The sequence below is a fragment of the Trachemys scripta genome, chromosome 9 (genome assembly GCF_013100865.1).
Source record: "Trachemys scripta elegans isolate TJP31775 chromosome 9, CAS_Tse_1.0, whole genome shotgun sequence".
NCBI classification, from domain to species: domain Eukaryota; kingdom Metazoa; phylum Chordata; order Testudines; family Emydidae; genus Trachemys; species Trachemys scripta.
In genome coordinates this window covers 21,401,812-21,413,908 of record NC_048306.1, presented here as the reverse complement: position 1 = coordinate 21,413,908, position 12,097 = coordinate 21,401,812, and the positions used below count along the sequence as shown (strand labels likewise).

At 45.2% G+C, this 12,097-nt stretch overlaps 1 protein-coding gene across 2 annotated transcripts in view; it reads left to right on the top strand.

The window, feature by feature from the left end:
- Window positions 1–12,097, top strand: part of LOC117882473 (vascular endothelial growth factor receptor kdr-like) — a 183,285-nt gene that overhangs the window by 127,142 nt on the left and 44,046 nt on the right. For both annotated transcript variants that reach the window (XM_034780741.1, XM_034780742.1), the window contains exons 13-18: window positions 1,169–1,462; window positions 4,407–4,553; window positions 6,856–6,981; window positions 7,783–7,889; window positions 9,285–9,420; window positions 10,981–11,085. In XM_034780741.1, coding sequence (XP_034636632.1) covers window positions 1,169–1,462; window positions 4,407–4,553; window positions 6,856–6,981; window positions 7,783–7,889; window positions 9,285–9,420; window positions 10,981–11,085 — 915 coding nt within the window. The remainder of the gene's footprint in view (window positions 1–1,168; window positions 1,463–4,406; window positions 4,554–6,855; window positions 6,982–7,782; window positions 7,890–9,284; window positions 9,421–10,980; window positions 11,086–12,097) is intronic.

Sequence of the window (12,097 nt, the reverse complement as noted above, 5' to 3'; positions counted from 1 at the left end):
ATGCGGGTAGTGAAGAAGTAGCCATAGTTCTGTCATTCCCAAAGTGCTGTCTGTTACATCCAATTATTAGGAGGCATTTAATGAATAGTTAAAGAGCAGCATTAAAGCAAAGAACAAGCAGCTTTATTGCAAACATTCATCCTTCCTGGAGGACTATATAGCATGGACACTCCCTAATTGTCCTGTCCCAGCATATGCTGGGTCTTAAGACTTAAAGTCTTCAGAGATCTCCACTTCAACTGCTCCAAAATCCTGATCTGCCAGATAGAAGGAGATAATTCCAGAGCACACTGAGTTTATAGTGGGCCCCAATTGTGAAAGTCAGGTCCATGGGATGGAAATAGAAGAAAAAGAAGGCGAGGAGACCATGTTTCTCACACTCCAGTTCTCTGGTGGCTCACACAGAGGGCAAGGATAATGTCCTTACTCAGAAACAACTTCTTTTTGTCTTCAGTGGGATTCACATTGGCACAGCCAGTGGAAGTTTTGTCTGCAGTAAAAAAAAAAAAAAAAAAAAAGTAAGGACCCAAGGATTCTGTCACAGATGAACTGGCTTCATACCACCTGATATTCCTTTATTTGAGTCTATTAAAAGTTATGGCTGCAAGGATTTTTAAGTCGTCTGTTCAGTGACCAAATAAATACCCATTGAGGCAGATGTGATGAAGACAAATATTGGTATAGTAGAAATAAAGGAGGCTTCTAGGGTTGGGGAGATTGTGGAATTGTAGAGAAAGCCAATGTTACCTGTGAATAATAATATGAGTGGGTTTCTTTACTCTGATAAAACAATATCTTGTGGCTTTGATTGCAGACAGAGGGAAAGCATCCCAGGCGTGCATATCAGTCTGCATGGAGAGCGGTCTCACTTGATTACAAGTTAGCTTCATTAGCCTAAACGCATTAACTAATTCTACACATCATTTTAGTTAATTCCTGATTGTGTAGTTCTCAGTACATTCAGGGCCAAACTGCGAAAGGCTAAATAGTGGCAGGCACTGGACACACAGTTACCCAATTTGCAAGCAATTTCAGGTTTCTGGGGATGCATTTTTCTGGCTCATCCCATTGCGCTGGTCTTTGAAATTTGGCCCTCAAGGTGAAAACAAGCAGCCAAAAATCCTCTCAGTTGTGCTTTCACTCCAAATGTGTTTTCTCTTTCCCCTAGATGTGCCATCGGGTCTGCAAACGGAGCCACAGATCACCACCATCGTGGGGAGTGATGTTCAGCTGACTTGCAGAGCCTCCAGATACATTTACGATCACCTGGCATGGTACTACCCTTCCTCAGAGGTGGTGCCCGCCAGCTTCATGCAGGAGCAAATTGACAGATACTCCATTTCCTTGACACTGGCCATTAGTAATGTCACAGAGGAACACGCCGGGCAGTACAAGTGCATCGCTCAGAATCGGCACAACAGCACGGAAGTGCGAGAAGAGGACACCCAGCTTGACGTTAAAGGTAGGCCTGGTTGTCTGAAAACAACAACTCAAGGTACTCTGAGCAGGGTGCTGAGTATCTGCCATACCTGTTGATGTCCTTGGGAGTGGCAGGTGCTCAGGATCAGTCTCTATACGTAGGTATTGCCTGTATGTATTTTCTGTTGTGTTAACAGTTGACTACAATGACCTCTATACATGTAGCACCTTTTATCAGAAAGGATCCCAAATGGCTTTACAGATCTCTAAGACCCGATTTACAAACTGTGGGCTAAATCCTGAGCTGGTGTAAATCATCATAGCTCCATTGAATTCGATCGAGCTACACTGATTTCCATCAATTGCAACATGGCCCTGTACATACAGGAATCACTTAGGCCATCTGCTCCACCCTCCTGACATGCTGCAGCTATTTGACAGTGCACAGCAGTGCCTAAGCACCATAGCTTAGGATAGGTTGGGCACTTGAGACGACAAGGGAGAATTGGTTAAGGCTGGCATTTGTAGTACTGAAAGTGGAGTTTGACCAGAGCACCAGCCCCATTCCTATGAAAAGTGCTGTGGAATCTTCAGTCACCACATGCAGCAACTCCAGTAGCAGCATGTCCCCCTAACACCAAGCTGGGGCATTAGTTTAGTGCAGACTCAGAGGAACAAGCACCACCTAATATATTGCCAACCCACCAGCATGTCCCTTGAGTGGCCCATTCAATGTCTGTCATGCTTTGGTAAAACATCCAATGAGATTACATACCATGATGATTACCATGGTTACGTGTAACGTTAACAAGATTTAGACCCGTCAAATGTAATTGCAAAGGACATTGGCAGGAGCATGGAACCAAAGCATATTCACTCTTTACATTTAAAGCAATAGCAGGATTTTCTTTTCTGTATCTAGACTCCAAGAACCCATCTCTTTAAATTTAGTGTCAACAATAAATATTACAGAGCTCAGTGTCCTTGCTATCTGTGGATATCTAAAGACAACAGGCTGGAATCTTGTCCCAGTTTTACACCAGTGTAAGCCCACTAATTTCAGTGGAGTTTCTCCTGATTTATACTGGTGTGGGTATGGGCAATCAGGCCTAAGACTTCTAAGAAGTAGGAGATGCCAGTAGAAGGGCTGTGAGGCCCCAGGTATTCTCAGCTGTCTTCTACTGGAGAACAAAAAGCACTGCACAGAAGTGGAGGATGGGGGAGACCCTAAATAAACAGTAGCTACCCATGTAGCAGGGAGCAAAGTCCCTTATAGGAAGTATGACTGTGATTCCTAAGTTGGGTTCTGCACTTAGATTACTGGGTGAGTAGGCACTAGACAGACAGACAGGGACAGACACAGGGCTGCCCAGAGGATTCAGGGGGCCTGGGGCAAAGCAATTTTGGGGGCCTCTTCCATAAAAAAAAGTTGCAATACTATAGAATAGTATATTCTCGTGGGGGCCTGGGGCAAATTGCTCCACTTGCCCCCCCAGGCGGCCCTGGACAGACATGCTGCTGTAAGCCCCTGCCTCTCAGATTAGGACCAGCCCATACTGTGCTAGCTATAGTCATGTTTAAGTAAAGCTGTTACTAGCAGTTTCAATGCAATGTCCTTCATGAGTGCAGACAGAGACATTATCATGAGATTCACACACACACACACACACACACACAGAAAATCCTCACCCACACTGTAGCTGTAGCTAGCACTGTTCTGATGCCTGTGTGGGCGGTGCCTTGGTGACTTATTAAAACAATAAATCAATGCATCGCTCTTCTCTTTCCAATGGCCCAAGGGAGGAAAGAGACTCTGACTCCTTCTGTCATTCCCTGTACTGGCCTTGCACCCATAACTAGTGTCCTTACCACCTTTAAGAACAACCAGACATGGAGGCACCGAGTCCTTTTCTGCATATTGCATTCAAGCAATTCACTTTCTTTTCCCCTTGCAGATATTTTTGTTCACTTAGTCAGATTTCCACCTACACAGACACCTACACACAGCGACAGAGGGGACAGGGGGAACAACAGCTTGGCTATTAGTACACATACAGAAAAGCTGGGATTTTGAACATGTCCTTCTGTAAGTTACCAGTTTCTTCTTCTTTGTCTGTAGTGGCTGGGAGGCAATTCATCCTGAGAGCATGCTACATGAACACACTTTCCCCCAAAACATTTCTCCTTCCACCATATAAAACCAGCCATGAAGCCTTTCAATATCTCTTTCTGATTCTGCATGTATTGGATCTTCCTCTTTATCCTATGCGCACTGGCTATTCTCCATGTTTCAGGCTGTTTTTTACAGTGTGCTCTGGGCTTTGTTCTCTGGGGCCTTGCACCTTTTGTAGTCATTGACACCAGTGTAAAATGAATACAAAGTGTGGGTAAAGCGCCTCCGTTCTGAACTTTGCAGTGGTGTAAATGACCTCACACAAGGTACTAGGCAACAGAGAAGCCTAGCATTTTCCTCTCTTTTCTTTGCTCCTTTCTTTATGCTCCCTTTGTGTGTTTTTGCTCTGCCCCCCCATCTGATCCTTTGTTTGTTCACAGGGACTAAGTAACATTCAACTCTGAGTTTTTGCTCACCACACACCTTTTCCATTAATAAACCTTTGCTGCAGCCAACACATTAGGACAAGGCCTTTATATGCCAATGAAAATGTAAGTCTCTAGAATATGCCTCCTTAAGGCCCAGTCTACAGTATAGTTTTACACTGATATAACTACATCGCTCAGGGGTGTGAAAATCCACACCCCTGAGCGATGCAGTTATACCGACCAAACCCCCAGTGTAGACAGTGCTGGGCTGACAGGAAGGCCTCTCCCGTCAACATAGCTACCACCTCCAATTAACTACAGCCATGGCAGAAGTTCTCCCGTAGCATTTTCGCTGAAGCGCCACCAGTGCAGTTGTGCCGCTGTCGCATTTTAAGTATAGACCTGCCCTCAGACTGGTTGTGTGTTGTTTTCCTTTGTGAATGCAGCAAAGGCAGTGCCATATATTATGCAGAACCTCACGGACCGAGAGGTTAACATCAGTGGCAAGATCATTCTGGAGTGCAAAGTCAATGGAACCCCAACGCCTCAGATTGCGTGGCGGAAAAATGGCTATCCCATTTCACCTGCTTCAGGTGAGTGTGGAGAAATGCTGCACAACAGGTGCTGAATCGTTACGTGTTTACAGGTTTGCAAGCCGTGTTGGTCCCGGATTCTCCACTGCCTGGCATTTGGTGGAGTTGTTAACAGCAGTGCGTGATGAGTGCCAAATGCTACCAACCCAGGATGCTGTAAATGACTCAGACTGCATTATCAATACCTGACTGCTGATGTGGTTTGCAAATGGGATTACAGAGGCCAAAACAGCCAACTAGCTTCAAACCAGTGCTTGATTGTACATGCCCAGTTTTGCACATGCAACTGCTTGTGCCTGCAGAATTGGCCACACATGTGCAGAACTGACACTGGCCAGGGAAATCAAGGTGCTAAGCACCTAGCTGCCCACTAGGCATGTCCAAGATGGTTCTTTATATGTACAAAAAGCAGAGCGCTTCGCCACTTGCTAAGCAGTATCTAAAAATACGAGCCTGAACTGCTAGATGTTCTTAAGGCCTGATCCGGAGCCAGTTGAAGTCAATGGTAGTGTCTCCACTAAGGATCACTTAGCTGGCTGCAGGGCATAATACACTGTGTCTTTATTTCCCTCGGCATAAAACAATGATGAGAAACAGCTGTCAGCTCAGCCAACACACACACGTGCAGTGTTGCCACAGGCTTGGAATGTTTGCCTGAGCTTGGAACTCTTTCCAGGCCCCTCTATCCTGAGATACCCTTTATGTCATGGAGAAACCAGTGTTAGTAATTGGTCCTCTTACTTTAATTTTGCTTCTTGGGTTAGGAAATCTAGAATCCTCCATAACTCGGATCAGACCGTTCTGAGCAGAAGCTCTTAACAGCTAGTGAAGTTTTATAAATAATTCTAGAGGGACAAGCATGTAACTCATCGAACCGATGGACACATACATAATATATCTGAAAAAAACACCTCAGGGTAAATATTTCAGAGCTGTGCATGGTGAGTTATGTGCACAGTTCTTGTTAACAACAACAGAATTCATGGGCAGAACACACTGCAAACTTAAAACCTTCGGACTCAAGGCCCAGTGTATTTCCCCTGCTCTGTTAATGGCATCTTCTTAGTAAAACAAACGAGCTTGGAATCGTGTGTCACCGAATCAGAGAAAGTGAAGCTAGCAAAGGCTCAGTTAGGCCACATGTAGGTCATCTCCTCCCCCATGAATGCAAGATTGAGCCAAATAGTGGGTTCTTCAGGGCTTTGTCCCCATTTTAAATGTCCCAAGAGATGGGGTGCTCATCATTTCCCTTGGGAGGCAGTGCTGCAGTCTTAGACATTACTGTCTCACTGACATTTGGCCCCATTTTCCTTTCCTTCATTGTATCCCGTTATGCCCTGGCCATGCCACCTTGGATCAATCTACATAATTCCTTTCCCTACTGAGCGCTACATTGTGCCAGGTAGGCACAGCCCTGCACAGAGGAGGAGAGGGGTCACTGCTTGGAGAGGCATTGTGCCTTAGCGGGCAAAATGGTCCCTCCCAAGCTCCAGGTGTGTGGGGGATACTCAGCTTGAATTCCTTGCCCAGTGAGGCGCAGCCCCTCTGTGCCCCTCTGACCTGGTCTAAAAAGCATTTTGGGTTAATAAGAGAGTCGTATTTACAGGGCCGGCTCCAGGCACCAGCTTCTCAAGCAGGTGCTTGGGGTGGCCGCTCCGGAGAGGGGCGGCAGGTCCAGGTATTTGGCGGCAATTCAGCAGACGGTCCCTCACTCCACCTGGGAGTGAAGGACCTCCCGCCGAATTGCCGCCGCAGATCGCAATTGCGGCTTTTTTGTTTGTTTGTTTGTTTTTTGTTTTGGCTGCTTGGGGCAGCCAAAACCCTGGAGCCGGCCCTGCGTATTTAATATGTTCTAATGACATCTCCCCAAATCCAGTGCAACTCTTGGGCTGGGAAGGGGAGAGGCAAATCCTGCTGGGAGTTTTGCAGGTGTAACGGAGAACAGCATTTGTCCCAGTGAGCTCATTCTGGGCCCAGTCATGCCCCCTTTGCCTTCCATGGGAGCACTATCAGGCTGCATGAATAAATTACACCTGTTCTGCACAGGCTGCAAAGTTGTGACTGTGGAGTTAACATGACAAGTGCATTTAGAGCAGGTGGCCAGGGAGGGGTTTGCAGTATGCCGTCGCAAACAAAGGTGAATACAACATGCAGCACTAGAAGGTCTCTTGTGGCTGCTACTGGAGGTACCAGAGCAGGGCTGCGGTGGCCAGTGAGGCTATTTTCAACACAGCTCCTTTTGGACATTCTTTCTTGGCAAATATATTCTGCAATCAAATGAAACTATATCCCCCTAACACAGGAATTTCCATGGAAAATAACACCCTAGTCATCGAACGAGTGAAAAAAGACGATGAAGGCCTCTATGAATGTACGGCTTCCAATGAAATGGGCAATGACAGCACATCAGCATTTATTAAAATACAAGGTGAGTTCACAAGCTCATGCACAAGCTTAGTGAAACGGGCTTAGTTTTGGGGGAAGACATTATACAGCCCCACACACACACTCTTAACCCACACAAACACAAACACCAGGCAGGCTTGGATAAAGTGGGAACTGTCTTAATCCCTTGCTCAAAACTCAAACTGAATCCCCTTTGAGGTTCCAGGAAGTTTACATGGTCACATAAAGACTTAGGATCTGAAGCAGATCAATATGTCTTCATGTCTGGAACACCTTGATAACAACTCTATCACAGACACAACATATGCTACACAAAGTGAGATATGGTCAATATAACTTGAATGTTTCATGGGGAATCATATAATACAGAGGTTCTCAGCCTTTTCACACTGGAATCTCCTTAAGTTCCCCTCCTATTTAGCCAAGAGTTAGCTGGGACCATCTTCCAATTAGCCATAGGAAAAGAACAGAGTGATTGCAACCCCTGACACCTGTTCATGATCCCTAGGTTGAGAACCATAGGTGTAATTTATAGTGCAGTACTTCGATCACTTGGCATTGATAATATAAAGTAATGGCACTTAGTGGATATCCTGCACACCTCTGCCAAACCATTGTCTCTGTGTCTCTTGGTTAGAGATGGTGTGCTATATTACTGCCTAGAGCAAGTGAATGAAAAGGTTCCCACCACATGTCATGGCATTTCATGGCTACCATTTTTCTGAAATGAAGCATGGTTAATGGAATTACAAGTTTTATTTATTTATTTATTTATAATTTTATTTTTGCACTGAATGTAAAATCTGATGCGTTTAATTTACAGGCTCTGAAGAAAAATCCAATATTGAAGTTATCATTTTGGTCTGCACTGGTCTAGCAGCTACCCTTTTTTGGCTTCTTCTGACCCTTTTCATTCGGAAACTGAGAAAAGTAAGAGAGCTTCCATATTGTACATGGAATTGAAATGGGCTAGAGCTGAGCTCTGGGCTTGGATCCAGTTAAGACTAAGCTTCAGAGTTCAGGATTGAGGTCGACCTGGGACAGATGGTGACAAAACTGTATGAGCTGTTCTCGTGAAATTTCAGGCCAACATTCCTCTTGATTAATTACTTGACATTTTATGAGATCAGCTGTACATATGAGATTTCTGCCATCTTGGTCAGCATCCAATCAGATCAGGAAAACAGGCCCCTTTCTCTTGTGGATCTGACATGAATTCAGAAGCATCCAAGAATGTTTGGAGACAGGCATTCAAATCCTAACCCCCCTACAGTGATGTTCTGGTTTCAGCCCATCTCGAATAAGGTTTTCCCTAAAATGTAGTTGGTGAAGAGAGCTCTGGTTTAAATATTGTCGTAGGATGTTAAAATCTGTTGTTTGCTCTAGCGCTGGGCCCAAACCACAAAAGTTCATTATGTTTCCATGGCTCATTTACTCCTTGGCCTCTCTCCTGAGACTCCAAAGAAGTGGGCCCTAAGTTAGGTCCAAGGAGCATTTGATAAAGTAAATCATATTTAGGTTTGTTCTTTCTTGCTTATACAAACAAAAAATATGGTTCAAGATACTAGATCTCTTGTCTGGATGCAACCCAAACCACAGTCTTAATGTTGATCATCTGTAATTTGTATGAGTGTTCACCACATTTACAATAGAATTGGGAAGAATCATTCAAGTTCAAGTTTACTCTGTCTCTCTCCAGGACAGCAGAGGTGCTAGACCCAATAGATCTTGTGTCATCATTTACACCTGCATAAAGTGGGCATAAGGGGAGCTCAAATCAGACTTTTCCCCTCAGTGGAACCATTTTTCATCAGCTTGGCACCCATTTTAATCAGAGTAAACGGGAATACAAGGTGCAGCATCACAGAGAATCAAGCCCCATATTGACATGTAAGCCTGTTTCTAAAGCGCAATGCCTTGAGCTGTTCAGGAATCGGAGAGCTGTCCAACAAGGCACTCAGAAATGTAGCTTTAATCTCAAGGATTTCCCACAAGCAGTAGTAGTGTTGGGTTTCTCTAATGTATGTAGAGACTAATAATATTAAGGGACTTTACAGCTTCAAGGGATTTTACAAGCATTAATTAGTTAATCCACTCAACACCCACGTAAGGCCAGCATAGATAAGTATTATTTTCCCCATTTTACTGATGAATAAATTGAGGCATGGTGTTGACGAGACAGGTTCAAAAGCCACAGATGGGAGTGAGTGTCAGAACTAGGACTAGAACTCAGAGAGGCCAGGCGCCAAAGCCCGTGCAAATTCCACTAGATCACACCTTTTTCTCAAGTTACAGCCTGTGAATTGGTTATTTTCCTGTTTTTAGCCTGATGCCACAGATATTAAAACGGGATACCTGTCAATCATAATGGATCCAGAGGAAATGCCCCTTGATGAGCAGTGTGACCGTCTGCCATATGACAGTAGTAAATGGGAGTTCCCAAGAGACAGGCTGCGGCTTGGTAAGCAATACAGAGGCATTATTAATGTCAAGGATGGTGATATCCTATGGCCCTGAATGTGGGACCACAGCAGATGACAGAGGCTACCCATGTCCCCCCTGGCCAGGGCTCTTCTATCCTTGGAGAAGAATTGACAGTGGTTCCAGAGTCAAGGATTGTTCTCCATGGGAGTGATGCTAAAGGTGCTCTTAAAAAATACAGACGCCATCTTGCAAAATGGCTATCACCTGCCGTTGTTCTCAGTGAAAGTGAAACCAAGGTGTCCCCAGGGAAGTCAGTGTCCCTTGGCAGTATTGGGAGCCACCCTCTTCCCCCAGGGAAGATGGCAGACATTTTGAAAGAAGGCAGGTCTTCATGAAGTTCTTCTGTAGAAGAACATTATTCACCTCGTTGACGGAAAACAACTTTCCATTAAGAGAAACAATGACCAAAAAATGACGATTAATGTTTAAAATTATTTTCAGAACCTACCATTTGAACAAAATCTACTCAACGGGAGAGGGGGGGGAATCCTGGGGGCCAGCAGGGGAATTTAGAGATAAGGCGGGATGGGAAAACAGGGCGGGGGGCATGTGGCGGCAGAGGGAGGGGGGAAATGGTGTGTGTTCAGGGAAGTGTAGGGGTAGGCAAGGGGGTGCAGAGGAATGTGAGCGGCAGGAGCTGTGGAAAACTGGCCAGTTTGCTCTGCCTGCTTAGTGCAGCTCCAGAGTGGAGGAAGCAACCAGAGTGTCCTGGTGAAAATGGCCCTAACTGTTCAAATCAAATAAAGCTTTAAAGGTGCACACTATATATCTTCTAGTCCAGTGGGTCTCAAACTCTTGTACCGGTGACCCCTTTCACACAGCAAGCCTCTGAGTGTGACCCCCCCTTCTAAATGAAAAACACTTTTTAAATATATTTAACACCATTATAAATGCTGGAGGCAAAGCGGGGTTTAGGGTGAAGCCTGACAGCTTGCGACCCCCCATGTAATAACCTCGTGACCCCCTGAGGGGTCCTGACCCCGAGTTTGAGAGCCCCTATTCTAGTCACTAGGGGGAAAACCCAAATGGGAACATTTTCTTTATGTTTCTTGTATAGTGTTCATGTCTGATATTTTCTATAATTCAGAGCAAGCAGAAAGGACACTTCCAGATAAAAGCTACATTGCAGCGAAGTTAAAGTTGAGTACATGTCAATAACTGCAGGGTGGAAGAGTGAAAGTTCTTTAGGTGCCTTCACTGTGCATTTCCGTTCTTAACATCTTTGGATTTCTCCTTCAACCTGAACTCTGGGTTGGGAAGGGTTGATTTGGGGATAATTGCACGTAATGTTTTTATCTTTCTGTTATGTCAGCCTCAACTCCAGTTTAAAGCCATTTTTAGCCGGGAAGTATATTACATACTGTATCACATGCAGATCATATGTATATACATCTATTATTGACTATTCATCTGTGCTGGGTCTGGGCTCTAGTGTCCTATATTTTTTGCACAGCTAAGATTAATGCATGTTTCTCTCTTAGCTGATGCAGACTGTCCTCAGTCCCCTATGGCTCATTCTTGACTCTTGCTTCTCTAGGTAAAACACTGGGTCATGGTGCTTTTGGGAAGGTCGTGGAGGCATCTGCTTTTGGTATCGATAAATCTTCAACCTGCAAAACAGTCGCCGTTAAAATGCTTAAAGGTACATTTCTCTGAGAGCTTCTCAGACAGTTCTTCTGGACGTACATAGGTAACAAGGTTTCCAGTGCTCAGCTCTAAACCAGTCCCGAGGGCATTGTGTTTGGAAGGGAGTGGGTTTGCCACATGGGAACAATTAGTTACCATACAGGGGATGTCAACACGTGGGAAATGACAAGTGGGCTCCACGCTATGCTGCTGATGTAGCCTTGTATTCCTAGAAGAGGGAAACGGCAGCCTCCATGTCTGTGGGGTTAGGAGGGAAACAGATTACAGAATGTAATTGCATTAGTCTGAAATTGTATCAAAACCATCGATCCCAGCCCTTCCAGATGTGGAACAGTTCAAGGGGGTGAAAAGGAACGCTGCCAAGGGAGTGAATTAGGGACAACTTTCTTGCAGTTATTAAAATGAAGGAATGCTTTTACCATCCAGCAGAGAGGAGGAGGGAAGGGGGCTGGTGAACTTGGAGCATATGTTGTTTCCAAATGACATTTACATACAAAGCCTCTGCAGACAGTTTGTGAATAAATACATCATCTGGCATGTTGGGTGCATGGGTTTGTGGGTTTTAACTGGTCACTTGGGTTCTTTTCAAATACACAAGTGATTTTCTTTGGGTGGGGCTACACTCGCTGGCCCAAACTGCCGTATAGTGTTGCTGTTAACCTCTTCAGCTCCGCAATGCAGGATCTTCATTGATCACAGCAATATGGCTTTTGTTGCCAGCTGCCTCTCTTGCTCCTCTACTACCCACCCCTCCCCCAGTGCCAGATCTCCTCTGCTTGCCAGTACCACCTTTCTGTACCTTCTCTGGACCTGCATTGGGCCAATGGGGTCTTCAGATCCACCCCTCTCTCTCTCTGCTGTTGTTTGTCCAACTCTACACCCCTCTCCAAGACCTGACCTGAAGTTCCCAAAGGCCCTTGATTGACCCAACTCTCCCCTGCCTCTTCCACCCCCCACAATTTCCCCCAGGATGCCTCCCAGCTAACCCTGCCCAATAAGTCTTCCGG